Here is a 16,091-nt window from a genome sequence, read left to right on the forward strand (position 1 = left end):
GAACACCAAATTAATTTTTCCATACATCCTGTTCATTTAGCAGAACGCTTGAATGAACTATTGAATAGTAACAGAACAAATGATTTTTTAATCAGCTCACTTCACAAATTAGCACTGAGGGGGAACACTTCATTTTTTAATGCCGTGGACAAGAAATAGAAATTACACTCACATGCTCCCTGCTCTGCTGCTAGGCTGACCTAGTCCTCTCAAGGGAGCAAACAAGATAACTTAAGGAGCAGACACAAGACTACCAGCAGGAAAGAAGCAGGGAGCTTTCAGACAGCCCTTGCAGCTCTTGTTTGAACTGAGCAGGATTTAACCTTCACTCATCAGCTGATGAGCAGAAATTAGATCCTGCTGCCTTGGCTGTGCAGATGCACAGCCAATGTGTAAGTTAACCCTGTACTCTCACCCAACAACTGATGTCACCAGTGATGTCAGCAGGTGGGCATGGTTATGGGGAGACTGGCCTGTGAGCTGGAGGTTCCTCATTCCTGATATATAGCTTGGGTCATATCAGTGTTCAAGAGATCAGCTAGGATATCAATAGGAGCACTGATCCAGTTCAACAGGAAAGTCTCCAGGGAAATATTGGGAAACCAGATTCAGAAGTCTACTATGATAAACTAATTTAATAGGTCCTCCCATCTCTGCAGAGCATAGAGACTGCTTCTACCATAACCTTAAGCATGTAGTGATTTGAACATAACAGAGGAGCCACCTGATTTCTCCCACTCACAAATCATCCTCCTCTTACCCGGAATAGAAGACAGAGTCACGAATATGATCTACCACGTGCTTCAGGCCAGATGTTATTTAAATTAGGCCCATGATTTACATGATTTCATTAGACAAGGGGGTCCCCTGTTCAGATATTCAGAAAAAGAATAAATCTAGGAACCAATTTTCTATTGGAAATGATTATGTTATTAATTTGAAATTAATAGGTAACCTTAATTTGCATTTCAGCTGCAAGAAAATCAGGATGAAATTGAAAATATGATGAATTCTATTTTCAAGGGTATATTTGTCCATAGATATCGGTAAGTGGAGAACGTGCATTTTAGATGTAGGTAGTAGTAAAAGATGTTAAGCTTCCATTTTTGCTTAAATTTTATGAATGCATTCTACAGTAAAAAAAGAAGAATATAATTTCAGTTATGCACACACAGGCTTAGCTATAATGGGATTTGGAGACTAAGGGATCAGACCAAAGGCTTCATGGAAAAGTTACCTTTTGAAAAGTAAGAAATGGCATTATTGAAGTCTTAGGGGAGACAGTTTTCAGCATGAAGAGCAGCAAGGGTTAAAGGGCTGGGTGATTTTTAGGGGCAAAATTGTGAGATTAGAGAGGGTTAACATTGTGCAAAATGATGAAAAATTACTCTCTCTATATATATGTACACACACAGAGAAGAAGCAGGGAGACAAATTATTTTCTCGCCTTTTTTCACAGTGATGCTATTGCTGAGATTAGAGCTGTTTGTATTGAAGAAATCGGAGTATGGATGAAAATGTACAGTGATGCCTTCCTGAATGATAGTTATTTAAAATATGTTGGTTGGACGCTTCATGACAGAGTAAGTTTTACATGCACTAACATAGATCTCCAGAAGCATGCTCTTTTCATGTGCTGTGTTCTCGTTTAAATGCAAAAGAAAATTCTGCATTCTTCATATTTCTTTCTAGTGATATTGTTAAATTATATTCAATTGTACCTGGTTTTCCTGATTTATTTATGTATAACATTATTCATAAGTGTCTTTCTTCATATTACTTTTCCTCATCTCTTGAAAAGCTGTGTAGCCTTGTTATGGTCAGCATGAAAGAAGCTACTTAAAATGAAATACATATATTTATGTGGAATCTTCATAATTGTCAGAAAGAAATGTAGCAATAGTGATGGAATTTATGTTCTAATTTAGACTAGTTCAAATTTTCCCCTTATGACTGGTTCTACTAACTTATATGGATCAGTTTTCACAACTGTGAAGTAATGGAAGTTGTTAAGTATTAACCTGTTAAAGAAAAATCAGTAGTGCCAGATTGAAGACATTATGTGTTGTCTTGGTTTATAGTCTGCAGTTCATTAGCACAGTTCTTTATATCTGGTATTAGAGCAGCAATCCCCCCCAAAACTGGCAGTGCTTCTGAAAAATTAAACTGAGGCTCTTGCCAACATGCATATTCTGTTTGCATTATTGGCCAGCAACATTATCCTGTTGGCTGATAATCATGTTCTGACAACCTGAGGATGTTGATCCATGTTTGAAACTAGATTACAGGCAGCAGCCGCTTTAGGCATGTCAGATATGTGCATGACCACACACACATGCATCGCACTGAACCTGGAAGTGACTCAAAAACGTCACAAAGAGGGGCGGGGGCAGAACAGGTGTTTGCAGGCTTTTTCAATGGTGTTTCAAATACACATGATGTCTCATAAATGTGCAGTACCTTGGAACGTAACCCTATGTAAATTGGGAGTTGCGTGGTGACAGAACAAAGTCTTGAATACCAGGTTGATTGGTCATACCGCCTTCCTTACAGTGCTCAAGCACCCATGCCCTGAGCTGGTTGTAGCAGCTCAAATGGTACTGGTGGTCTGTTATTTAAGGTGTAGATCTTCCAGCAGCCCCCTGTTGATCCCCTTTAATCTGGAAGCAGTAAAGAATGTAATCTGGAAGCAGTAAAGGAGCAGTTGGATCCTTACCTTTCTCGCCCTGACCTAGCCACTGTGATCCACGCGACGGTCACCTCCAGACTGGATTATTGTAACTCGCTCTATGTGGGACTGCCCTTGAGACTGACTCAGAAACTCCAGCGGGTGCAGAATGCTGCGGCGAGACTCCTTACGGGGTCCTCGCTGTGGGATCACATTCAACCAGTGCTATACCAGCTGCACTGGCTCCCGGTGGAGTACAGGATCAGGTTTAAGGTGCTGGTTTTAACCTTTAAAGCCCTATATGGCCTAGGACCCTCATATCTACGGGACCGCCTCTCCTGGTATGTCCCACGGAGGACCTTGTGGTCTTCAAACAAAAGCATCTTGGAGGTCCCGGGCCACAGAGAGGTTAGGCTGGCCTCAACCAGAGCCAGGGCTTTTTTGGCCGTGGCCCCGATCTGGTGGAACGCTCTGTCACAAGAGACTAGGGCCCGGCGGGACATCTTTATGCAGGGCCTGCAAGACAGAGCTGTTCCACCAGGCCTTTGGCCAGGGCACAGCCTGACCCCCTCCTTTGGCAATCCTCACAGAACTCTAGCCCAATGGTTGCCATTAATTTGATTTGAACTGATTTTATAATGAACTGATTTTAGAATGTTGCATCATTTACTGTTGTTAGCCGCTCTGAGCCCGGCTTCGGCTGGGGAGGGCAGGATATAAATAAAATTTTATTATTTTTTTATTGTTATTTCTGTGGTTACTCAGCAGCTGTATCCAAAGTTAACTGTTTCTCCGCCTGTGTTGTATGAAAATTTCTGGAACTAATACTGTTGCTGTAATTGCTGCTACCCGCTTTACCTCTACCCCTTATATTAAAATGATGGCTATGGCTGTTTTCGGCATGGTATCAACTGACAGACTTGCCATTCTGATTCTTCTCGATGGCCGCAGTTGCCACAGTCTGTCTTAAAATGTGGACTGAGGGGGCCAAGCTTTCTCTGTATTTCAGCCATAATCAAAAGCTTGAATATTGTTCTGGGGAAAATATTGTAGGAGTTTGTATTAATATATAATAACAGTTTTTCCTGATGGTACATATTTGTTTCAGTTAGAGAACATGGCATTTCAATTTTTAAAAAGAGCAGTAATCATAGCAATAATGATGTCATTGCCAATAGTGCTGCTGAGGGAAGCAATACCTCAGGAAGGCAAGACTTAGGAATGGTATGTGATACCCAAGCTGTTGAAATGATACTGCACAGTTCCAAATAAAAGAATTACCCTTCCAGTCCTTGTTAGTGTATAGGATTCAATTGCTTTTTATAGTTACTTTAGGAGAGATTTATACACCACACTTCAATAAAATCTCCAGGGCAGCAGGAATTTATATATTTTGCCAATCCAATTATTCTGGGAGGAAATTAATTTGTTTGTAATGAAATCTGTAATCTTAGTGGATAGATGTGATTTTAGTGTTGTAAGTCATCCCAAGTACTTGGTGGAAAGATGACTAATAAAGAAAATAAGTTTACAATTTTCTATATCATTAATGTTTAAAAATTTCATTCTATAAGTATTATATGAAATGAATGGTTAGGTCTTTAGTGCATGGTTTTTTTGAGAATTTGATATACTTTTAATATTTTTGAATATGTTTTTATTTAGCAAGGCGAAGTGAGGTTGAAGTGTCTGAAAGCTTTGCAGAGTTTGTACACCAACAGAGAGTTGTTCCCCAAATTGGAGCTATTTACGAATAGATTTAAGGTAAGTGTGACAAAAGTTAACCTTCAAAGCCATGTACAAACAAAATGTATCATGAAGCCTACATTTGTATAAATTGTTCTGGTTTCTGAGATGAGCATTTTTGAGCACTATAAGACAACTGGCCTTTTAAAGTTTAAAATCTCATATGGATCGTACATGACATAGTGTGTTACAGTCCAAACTTGGTACTTTATTACTCTCCCCCCCAAAAAAAATTGTTTGTAATAAATTCCATTGGCTTATGAACAGGAACTTGCTATGGTCCACATGCCCTAGCAGGGCCCAGTAGAGTTTATATCTTGCCTAGCAGTCACCGTACTCAACATCCACTTCATACATACTGATGTATGACTTTTCTGTTCAATTTTTTGTACCCCATTGCATGCAATACTTTTGATATATAGCTTTCTGAGGATGCTTCATGTTGTTCCTACAGTGTTTTGAGGGGAAACAGCTTGTCATGTTTTACAGAAAAGTTTGCCTGTTAAGACTATTTAAATGTCTTCAGCTGTTTCTTCTGAATTCATGTGTGTTCCGTCTTTCTCAGGATCGCATTGTATCAATGACACTTGATAAGGAATATGATGTTGCTGTAGAAGCCATTCGATTAGTCACATTAATACTTCAGTAAGTATGTTTTAAAGAAATACAATTCCCATTTGCCAACAATATATTATACTTGCATTGTGTGATATAAAGTACTGCATTGTCTAAATAATAAGAATAAGAATTTTACACACTGATGCTCCACTATAGCTATTTTTGTATTACAGTAATCCTCAAATTTTAGTTATTTATATTGCATAAAATGCTCTTTGAGTATCTCTGCCCAAAATGTTCAAGGCAACAGGCTCACCCTGTTTGTGAAAAGAGATCATACAAATGAGAGCGTACCTGATGCAGTTCCATCAGTTTTCCATGCTGTGTTTGACATAAAATTACTTACTTAGGGAGCATAATAAGTTTAATTGCTGTGATCATTTCTGCACATCGGCAGGTACAATTCTCTCCTTTTCTGATGCTTAGCAATTAATTAAAGCACCTTCCTCGGGCTACAGCTTAGGTCTTGTTCATACATGGATGTACTTGATAATTTTAAGGGATGTTTTGCATTTGTAAGAGTCACTACAGATAGCAGTGTTATGTCCTCTCAGATGAAATACTTCTCAGTGGAGAACATTTGTGCCGTCAGCTGCAAGGCATTGCTGTATTTATACCACTTGATTGCTTAGTGCCTTTGTAATCAGTGCCTGCAGGATACTCGCCTGAGTTAATTAGCTACATTCAGTTAAATTCTACATCACTTTGAGTATAAATGCTGTCTTCAGGGGAGCCATGTCTGCTTAGGAAAGCCAGCACCTGTTCTCTAAAAGTACTTTGAGGCAATAGGCTGTGTCCAGAGAACTGAAATGGCAGTCCCAAAGGCTGCTAATGTACGAAGGAAGTAACTTTCACTGATTCCCTTCCCAGTGCAGCCCCTTGAAGCCCTAGAAAATCTGTTCCCTAGATTCACCTGGACACTCATACACCTGGTGGATTCTATAAAACTAATTTTTACATGGAAAATAATGGTTGGTTTTAAAATTACATGGTGTATTTCAGCATCCCATGTCATTCATGTTAAATACTTTGGTTGAATTTTGAATGAGACCTAGTTAGGTTTTCATATATTATCTGTTCCAAATGTAATTTTAGGTAGATAGTAAAGCTGTAGCTGAGTGGTTTGATTCAGGAGGTATGTTTTGTTTTTTTCCAGTGGAAGTGAAGAAGCTTTGTCCAATGAAGACTGTGAGAATGTTTATCATTTGGTGTATTCTGCACATCGGCCTGTTGCAGTTGCAGCAGGGGAATTCCTTCACAAAAAGTAAGCCTATCTAATTTGCCTGAGGAAAATAGCAAAATATTGAGGAGAATCTAGAGAACTACCATTAAAGGCATGGTGCTTAAATGACTAAATTACTTTTATGCTACTTGCTTTTAGGTTATTTTTTAAAGTTGTTTTCTATAAGACTTTATTTTAACAGAAAAGTGGCCCAAAATTTTATTTGTAAAACTGAGCCAGAATATGAAAAGTACTATCTTCTGTTTCTAGACTGTTTAGTCGGCATGACCCTCAAGCAGAAGAAGCACTAGCCAAAAGGAGAGGACGGAACAGTCCAAATGGGAATCTTATTAGAATGCTCGTTCTTTTTTTTCTTGAAAGCGAGGTAAAATTATGCTTTAAATTCCTTAAATTTTGCAATCTCTTTCTTTACAAATAATGTGTCTAATAAACTTCTTAATTTCCAAAAGTATTCTGAGTCTCTTGCTTATTTAGTTCTGGCACTAAGATATGCTGACTTAGTTCCCAACTCATGTTAAGCTACGAATATTTTTTAACTATGGTTTAATGTGCACTATCAGCATTCTAGTATACGTGGCTCAGAAGTCCAAGCATTGTTTCTCCCTTGCAACAGAAGAGACAGGTTCCTCACTACAACTTTTTTCTCCTGAAATTTTTAAAAAATGATCACTCCTGCATAATTCTGTGCAACTGAAAGCTGAAAGCTTGCACATTGCATTACACATACATATTAATAAAGGTGCTATTCTATTATTTTGTTCTAATGAGCCAGCACAGCTACCTGTTTTTGATCTGCTAAGTAAAAATAATTTTGAAACTGAATATACTGTTTCAATAACATCATAGTCCCTTTTATAGTATACCATGGCTAATATATGAATGGCTAATTCATTTTTTTTTTTGTCTTCATAATTGCACTAAATTTAATTTTTGTTTAATTTATCACAGAAGCAAATGTTTTCTTCAGTCAGAAAGTGTTTATCACAGATTGCTTAAATCACATCAGTTTATGAAAATGTAATAATGCACAGGGCTTTTACAAGCAGTGCTATCAAACTCCCTATTTGCCAGCCATGTTTTATCAGCTACAGCAGGGTAGGATTATAATGTCCATATTCTTAATTATTGCACCACTTACATTCTTATAGAGTACTACTGACAGATATCGATTGGTATATGTGTCTGAGAGACCTTCTGGTCAATTATTATTCATTATTTCTAGTTGCATGAACACGCAGCTTACTTGGTGGACAGTTTATGGGAGAGCTCCCAAGAATTGTTAAAAGACTGGGAATGCATGACAGAATTGCTGCTGGAAGAACCTGTCCAAGGTGAAGAAGGTACGTATCACATTGATTTTATGAAATCAACATAGCGTAGCCTGCTCTCTTCCATTCTGGGGCTCTGGAAAAATGAGCACAAGTTGACAGTTGCCGATAGTCAGCAGATTACTATATTTTTACTGCAGTAAAAGTTAAAATTAGATTTTATCTTTATTTTTAAATACTTAAGCTTTCAGTTGTACTGTCAAGTCTGACTAAGTGCAAGAACCTTGTTTTCTGTATTGTGAAGTGGCTTGTAGCCTTCTGGGATCTTGAGAAGAATAATAACAATTTATCAAATCATATCCCACCCCTCTAATGTAAACACATCCCTTGGAATGACTTAAAAGACAGGGTTGGCAGTTAAAAATAATTTAAAACATTGTTTTTCTCTGAAAAAACAGTACTGTAATGCAGGGTGGTCCAATTTTTCATACCAAGTGGGCTGCAAGAGTAATTTGACATAGAACCTGAGGGCTGCACACTGCCTTGTCGTATGGGGGGTGGGGGAGAGAATGACGCCAATATTTGGCAGGGTCCTTGAGCCCTCCCACCTTCTTCCCTTATCTAGGTGGATCCATGCTTTCATTTCCCTAGCTTATTTATTGTAGTTCCTTCCAGTCCCTGTTAAGATAATCACTCACTCAACCATAGCTGCTGCCACTAGGACAGCATATACCACTGTGGTGCCTTTAGAGGTGTGTAAAGCAGTTACTTGGACTCCTCCCAGTACTTTCACTAGGCCTTAAAAAATTGATGCCTATTCTTCAGTTGAAGTAGCATTTGGTAAAAGGGTGCTACAGTGCCCTTCCTCAGCAGTTTTCCTTTCACAGTCATTTATCCCACCTTCGTTAGGGCACTGTTATACTTCCCAACTAGATAACCTTCACCACTAATGAGAAGGTTCAATTGGTACTGATCTGAAAGGTGGTTTTCCATTGCCGTTTTCCATTGTAGAAGGACATCAGGACTTCACTCTAGTTTTTGGCTGCAAAATTCACTTTTCAGTTAGGATAAGTGTTCTGTATTTTTCACGTACTGCTAGCTATGCTCTTAGCCAGGCATAGGCAAACCCTGCCCTCCAGATGTTTTGAGACCACAATTCCCATCATCTGTTCCTGTTAGCTAGGGATGATGGAAGTTGTAGTCCCAAAACATCTGGAGGGCCAAGTTTGCCTATGCCTCCTCTTGGCTATATTTTTTCTTAGTGATATAGGTATTTTTTCTCTTTAGACATTGGTGTATCATTCCTAAACGAACTTTTCAGGTTTGGTGAGTAGATAAACTGAATTATGGAAGCTGCCTGCTTCCCTCAAGCTCTGTTACTACTTTCAACTACTAAGTGGAGCCATTTCCCAACCTAATGACCTTCTATAGGCAATGGAGAGCCACCTTTCAGATGAATACCAAAGGACTGGAAAAACATCAAAGAGTGAACTAATCAGTTGTAAAATGCTCACAATGTTAAACAAAGATTCTGGGTTGTTGATTCTTTCATAGACTAATTGTCTGCTTTTCATCGGCCCACTTTTAAATTCTTGTTATCTCTTTAGCGATGTCTGATCGGCAGGAAAGTGCACTTATAGAGCTGATGGTATGTACCATTCGACAAGCCGCAGAAGCACATCCTCCAGTGGGCAGGGGAACTGGGAAGAGGGTAAGTTATATTATTTTTCACTAAGCTCTTTTGTTCAGCCAAGTTATATTTATTTTATCGACATGCAGTAGCTCCCCATTAGAGAACCAATAATTCAAAAACACGTGTTCAGAAATAGTATTTGAATAAAGACTATTAACACTTAAAATAGTACGTCATTCATTGTCCTTTTACAAGGAAGCTCTTGTGACATGCGAGTTGTTAGGATTGATTTCCATTGACCAATGACAATTCAGCATTGTTTCTCTTCAGAATTCCCAGGGAGATTAATGACAGGAGAATCCTGGGGGATTTGCTGGTGGCAGCAGTAGAGATGGTTGCATTGACAGAGGTCTTGCACATACTGCTGCACCATGTAACCCATAGGCCAATATATTTGTTGGTGCAGGAGTGTAAGTGGTCAGCTATTCATTGCAGCACCAATGCACTCCAGTGTGGTAGGTTTTTTTTTTAATTTAAAACAGGTTTCTGTAGCTTATGTCTTTCAATTCCAACAGCAGAATCTCTCATATCTTCTGTCATGGTTTCTGATATGCGTTCACTGTCCTCCCTAATACTGGAAACAATGTAATGTGTGTGCTATGTAGGGACATCATGTTTGTGCAGCTCATAAGGAGTCTCAGCAACCCTGTTTTTTAGTGGTTTCAACTTAGTCTACAACTCACCACAGACTATCTGTTGTCCTCGACTTCCTAAGCCTACCTGCTGTGGAATAGACTGGGACATGGGGCATCCCCCTTGACTGGAGGGCAGACTGCTCCATGAAATCTTGTGGCATCTTGTGAAGCTCACTTTGCAGGTTTTCTGGGGAGAATCCTTTGATGCTGGTCAGGAATACTCTGAATTGTGTAGGTCAGAGTTGCATTCCTCTGGTCTAGAAGAAAAGATCCCAGCTTATTGGATAAAGGCATAATTTTGGGTTGCACTCTCAAGCATTTGTTGTGAGTGACGAATTTCCTTGAGATTTTTTTTCAAGGCATTCATTTTCTCCCTGCATTGGGTCGCGTTGTGGGTGGTAGCACTGCTGGCACATCTCAGAAAGATGACATATTTAAAATTTTGCTCTTAACCTCTGTGAGGCTGTCTGCTAGAAATCAAAGGGTACAAGGGACTGGATATTCTGGGTCTCTTCATCATATTGGGCCATGCTTACAAGTGCTACCTTTGACATGTAAGAGTGCCCTTGAATGCTGACTTTAAAAAAATATCTCTGAACCTCTAACACTAAATTACTGCCTTAAAAATAATCCAATTTAACATGTACTAACATTAAGTCAACAGGGTTAGGCAAGGGGAGTAGGGTTGGCACAAAAATAATGAGACTTCAAGGCACCACGTGAATGGTTTGCCATGTTATTGACTAGAAGGTGCTAATTACTCTGAAGTAACAAACAGCTAGCAACAGGTTTTTTTGTCATGCTTTGATGGAGCTGCTTTTTAGCTTCATGGGATTTCATGGTGTTACCATCAGAAGTGTGATTTTTTTAAAAATCTTAGCCATTTTTAAACATGTTAGCTATGACAGTATTGGTTCCTCCCAAAATCTTATTATTTCCCACCTCTTGGACTGTTTATTTTATTTATTTTCTCTCTGCTGTACTTTGTTACTTTCCTACTCATCCCCTTATTGATACTATAGATGTTAACTTGACAGAGTATACTGCAGTCGCTTTGCCATGCAGTGCAGCAGCTGTGAAACAAGGGATTCATTTCATTTTCTAGCCAATTTTGCCTCTCAGCTTTGTAGATTGGCAAGTGACTTGAATGGTGCAGTCAAACCATGGTTAGGGAAGATGCCTCCTGCTGGAAGGATCAGTCAGGGTCCTCTGAAGACTGACCCTGCTTGTGATAGTTGGGTCATTTTTCTCTGAAAAATATTCTTCTCATTTGTAGCTTTTCTGCTGTTTGCTTTGTGTCCATTTATGAGTAGTGACCTTTTGCTTCCTCTTCCCACCTATCCTTCTGTCATTCGAACTGCTTTCTCAGGGTCTTCAGTGTTTTTTCCTTCAGTTCTTTCCCCTCAGACTTTCCCCTCCATCTCCCTATCTACTTCTCTTGTGTATGCCTCCATGCTTGTTTTTTTGTCCTCACCATTGCTGATCACTGGTTGACGAGGGAGAGTGTTTTGATCTACCCAGCTGGGTGCAAGGAAATCTGCTATTGGTGACTTGTAGTGTCCAGAGTTTGGCACACCCCATGTATTAGAGCAAGGTCACCATTTTGAGTATTTGTGGGAGAATCAGCAGCATTGGCCACAATAGATCTGTGGTACCGTGTTATCTTGTTGTCAGCGCTGCCCAAGGTCCCAGCTCACACAAGACCAACGCTGCTTCTTGCTCAAGTTAAAAAGTCTTTATTGAAGTTCAATCTCATTTCCAGACGCGCAGCGCGCAACGCTACATCTATCCATCAGACCGTAGAAGTCCCATCTGAATCTCCTCCCCCCTGACACCAGCTTAAGATTCTAGCCTTACTCCACCTCTTCCTCTGTTCCTTCTTTCTCTGGGTCCTTCTGCTAGTCGGAGTCTCAGCCCTCCGAGATTCTTCTGACGCTGATTCTCCCGACTCTTCCCCCCCCCCTCTTTCGGGCTTTAGGACCTGGCTCCCAATCCGGGTTTTCTGCTGTCCCGCGCTCCTCCACATTTGAACTTGGCGCGCGCGCGCAGCCTCCCACTTTCCTTCTGACCGTTACACTTGTGTCACTGCTCCCCCTTTCGGGGAGGCTAGCTGGACCTGGCCTTCCCTCCGTCTCCCCACTCCCCGATGGAGGAGAAGCTGGTCCTGACTCACGTGACTCTTCCCCCCCACTGTGCTCTGGTGGGGGAACTGGCCCTACTCCTCCGCTACTCCTTTGGGACTCCCCTCTGGTTCCTTGTTTATGGATCGTCCCCCCTGGGATTCGCCTCGCTCTTACCATAGGCGCCCCCTCCTGGGAATCTTCTGATTCGCTGGAGAAGCTCATGGAATCTCTCGGTCCACTGTCATATTCCCCTACGCTCCCCTCTGATTCCTCTCCTCCGCTCTCTATTTGCTCTCTCCCCTGCTCTTCTGCTCCTGAGCCTCTGACACTTGTAATGCCTGGCCAAAACATAACTTCATTTAATGGTTTGTTAGAAGTTAAAAAAACTTAGTTAAGCTACTGAGCAGGAGTCCGATGATCAACAAGCCATGGGTTAAGAAACCATGGCTTAGCATACTGTGCAAACCAAGCCAATATGACATTGGTTGCTAAACACTCTCTCTCTCTCTCTCTCTCTCTCTCTCTCTCTCTCTCTGTGTGTGTGTGTGTGTGTAGTGTGTGTATAGCTAGTATAGTCCTCAAAACAAGAAACTGAAAGGTGCACTTATAAGTTACATTGGCAAGTGTTGCTGTAATAATTTACACTGCTGTAGTTGACCTGGCATTATTACAGTGGAGTCAGCTTTAATGCCATTTTAATAACTTAAAAGATTTTTTAACAATTTAGATGGTTGTCTCACTAATATAGTGCCTTCCCTGGTCAGTAGGTGCATTTTGTGCCACTTAGATTAAAAGATACTAATTGAAAAAGTTCCACTGATGCCTTTTTAAAATGACTTTGAAATGTTGCAGCCAAGAATTGTACTTTGTTTTGTAATATACTTCTAATTTTTATAGGTTTTAACAGCAAAAGAAAGAAAAACTCAGATAGATGATCGAAACAAACTAACAGAACACTTCATTATTGCACTTCCCATGCTACTGTCAAAGGTATATTCACTAAAGTGTTATTTCTTAATGCTAGTTGCATAATTGCTTTTTGTCACCTGGGTATTTATTTTCCCTTTTTACTTCTCTCTGTTACCAGTATTCTGCTGATGCTGAAAAGGTAGCAAACCTTCTTCAAATTCCTCAGTTTTTTGACTTGGAAATTTACAGTACAGGAAGAATGGAAAAGGTAATAGTATACCCAAATAGCTGTTCTGTTTTAACTTTCAGGTGCCTGAATACCACTGATTTGTATTGATGTGTTTGTGTTAGATAAGCTGTCTAATGTTGCTTTTAATATATGATATATTCTGTTGGAAGCTGCCCAGAGTGGTTAAGACAACCCAGGCGGGGCACAAGTAATTAATTGTTGTTGTCTTGTGGTACTTTCATGTTTAACTAACATATAAGAATTTATAATACTATAATAAATGACCAGATTTCCTCTCTCTCCCACAGCATTTGGATGCCTTGTTGAAACAGATTAAATTCGTTGTAGAAAAGCATGTGGAATCAGATGTTCTTGAAGCCTGCAGCAAAACATATAGCATTCTGTGCAGTGAAGAATATACCATTCAGAACAGAGTTGACATAGCTCACAGCCAGCTCATTGATGAGTTTGTGGACCGATTCAACCATTCTGTAGAGGATTTGCTAAACGAGGTGCATTTGAAATCTCTTAATTATGTACCTTTTTTTTTTTGTATCCCAGAAAGCCAAATGAGAACTAAGTTAAGTATTAGGGGTGTAAAAAGCAAAGGGTCCAGACACAGAGGTGGGTGGGGAAAAAAATGAACGTATTTAGTCCAAAGCACAGTGGTGCCCCGCAAGACGAATGCCTCGCTAAACGAAAAACCCGCAAGACGAAAGGGTTTTCCGATTTTTAGCAGCTTCCCAAGACGAATTTCCCTATGGGCTTGCTTCGCAAGACGAAAGCCCATAGGGAAATCTCGGGGGACAGCGGGGAAGCGCAGCGCGCCTTCTCCTCTGTTCCTGGACCTGTCCTGAAGGCTTGCGGTGGGAGGTCCGGGAACAGAGGAGAAGGCGCGCAGCGCTTCTCCTCTGTTCCCGGGGCTTGCGGTGGGAGGAGGGTTTTTCCTCCCCACCGCCAACATTCAGAACAGCTTGGAGAGCCCTGCGGGGAAGTCCTGCAGGGCTCCGCAAGCTGCAAATGTCTGTCCCGCGCGAGGGGCGCTCTGCTTAAGAGCGCCCCTCGTGCGGGGCAGCAGGCTGCTATCCGCAGGTTGGAGAGCCCTGCGGGGAAGTCCTGCAGGGCTCCCCAAGCTGCGAATGTCTGCCCCGCAGCTTGGAGAGCCCTGCGGGGAAGTCCTGCAGGGCTCCCCAAGCTGCGAATGTCTGCCCCGCGCGAGGGGCGCTCTGAAGCAGAGCGCCCCTCGCGCCGGGCAGCAGGCTGCTATCCTCAGCCTAGGCAGCCCTGGGGAACTCTTCTGAAGGCTGGCAGCGGGAGAAGGGCTTTTCTTCCCACCGCCAGCCTTCAGAAGGCTGTTCTGAAGGCTGGCGGTGGGGAGAAAAGTCCTTCTCCCCCCGCCAGCCTTCAGAAGAGGTCCGGGGACAGACTGTCGCCAGACCTGGTCTGAAGGCGGTCTCCATAGGAACGCATTAATTGATTTTCAATGCATTCCTATGGGAAACCGTGCTTCGCAAGACGAAAAACTCGCAAGAAGAAAAAACTTGCGGAACGAATTAATTTCGTCTTGCGAGCCACCACTGCATTTAACTTTTATATCACTGCCCTTCTGTGATATAAAGTCTTATGGAAACCGTATCACTCATTAATCCTTGTACCTGAGATGCAGCCATGGCAGAGCTGAACATCTCCTGGGAGTTCACAGTGAGGTCTGCCAACTGTAGCAGTGAGTTTGAATGGGAAAGGGAATGGGCAGCTTTTGTGCTTGGCACTTCTCCTAGTGAAGTTTTGAACTGAAGTTCAAAGCCTGAAGTTTTGAACGAGTTTTGACTCAGTTTGCAATGGATTCAGGCATTTGGAACAGGAAAATTTAGTTTCCAAAATGCACAGGATCTCAATTCTAATCTTAGTTGCCATCACTAATTGTAGGTAGGCTATACATGTATGGATTTAACCTCTTAACACTGTAGCACTGTAAATTAAGCACATTTTAAAGTGTTCAGTCCTTGATCCAGTATATTCTGTTTCCAGGGAGAAGAAGCCGATGATGATGACATATACAACGTTCTCTCCACTTTAAAGAGGTTAACGTCTTTCCACAAGTATGTGCCTTTGACATGTTGTTAGCCAAATCAATTGATGTAGTTACATAGCCAAGTTACACGTGATGCACAACATTAGAGAAGATATGAAAAAGTGATATGTAGAACAAAGGCTGAAAAGTGCTAAAGAAATTGGAAGGTTTCAAGTCATGTGTAGAACTTAAGCACATATTTTGGAAATACTTGATGAAATGTTCAGTGCCACTGAGCAAGATGGTTCTGAAACATACCCATTCTAAATCAAATCCTTGCTTTAAGAGATGATGCACAGTTGAGTTACTAATCCACCTAATCATAACAATGATTTTATTGTAACAGAACAATTTTTGTTATGTTTTTATTTGGTATATTGATATATTTTATTTTATTTTTACTGCTACTTTCAGTGCTCACGATCTTACAAAATGGGATTTGTTTAGTAACTGCTACAGGTTACTGAGGACTGGAATTGAACATGGAGCTATGCCAGAACAGGTAATAATGGCAATGTGTGTTTAGTTTCTACTAAGGAACTTAAATTCCCCCTTCTAAAAATAAGTGCAAGAATAAGATTAATTGAGAAATACAATCTCATTTTTTGCAGAAATGTAATTTAAAGACTTCTGAGTTACACAATACTTCAAAAGGAATCCACAGGCATATAAAATGATTAATTTTTGTAGACAAGGCTCCAACATGGAATGTGTCTTCCCTGACTGTAGCAAGTTTTAACTTTGCATTCTTAGAAGGGAGCCTGACTCATTATGATTTATATTTTGCACTGCTGATATAGCGATAGGCAGGGTTGTCTTTATCTGTAATAAAGAATTTGTCAATACTTCACAATTAAATGTTTCTCCAACCACCTAATGCTTTCTTGT

At 40.7% G+C, this 16,091-nt stretch overlaps 1 protein-coding gene across 2 annotated transcripts in view; it reads left to right on the top strand.

Moving 5' to 3' along the window:
• Positions 1-16,091, top strand: part of STAG1 (stromal antigen 1) — a 107,567-nt gene that overhangs the window by 73,192 nt on the left and 18,284 nt on the right. For both annotated transcript variants that reach the window (XM_053389733.1, XM_053389734.1), the window contains 13 exons: positions 973-1,046; positions 1,460-1,583; positions 4,334-4,432; positions 4,980-5,059; positions 6,189-6,296; positions 6,525-6,639; positions 7,498-7,615; positions 9,151-9,254; positions 12,892-12,984; positions 13,082-13,171; positions 13,441-13,644; positions 15,161-15,231; positions 15,618-15,705. In XM_053389733.1, the coding sequence (XP_053245708.1) occupies positions 973-1,046; positions 1,460-1,583; positions 4,334-4,432; positions 4,980-5,059; positions 6,189-6,296; positions 6,525-6,639; positions 7,498-7,615; positions 9,151-9,254; positions 12,892-12,984; positions 13,082-13,171; positions 13,441-13,644; positions 15,161-15,231; positions 15,618-15,705 (1,368 nt within the window). The remainder of the gene's footprint in view (positions 1-972; positions 1,047-1,459; positions 1,584-4,333; positions 4,433-4,979; positions 5,060-6,188; positions 6,297-6,524; positions 6,640-7,497; positions 7,616-9,150; positions 9,255-12,891; positions 12,985-13,081; positions 13,172-13,440; positions 13,645-15,160; positions 15,232-15,617; positions 15,706-16,091) is intronic.

This window comes from Podarcis raffonei, chromosome 5 (assembly GCF_027172205.1).
Source record: "Podarcis raffonei isolate rPodRaf1 chromosome 5, rPodRaf1.pri, whole genome shotgun sequence".
Lineage (NCBI taxonomy): Eukaryota > Metazoa > Chordata > Lepidosauria > Squamata > Lacertidae > Podarcis > Podarcis raffonei.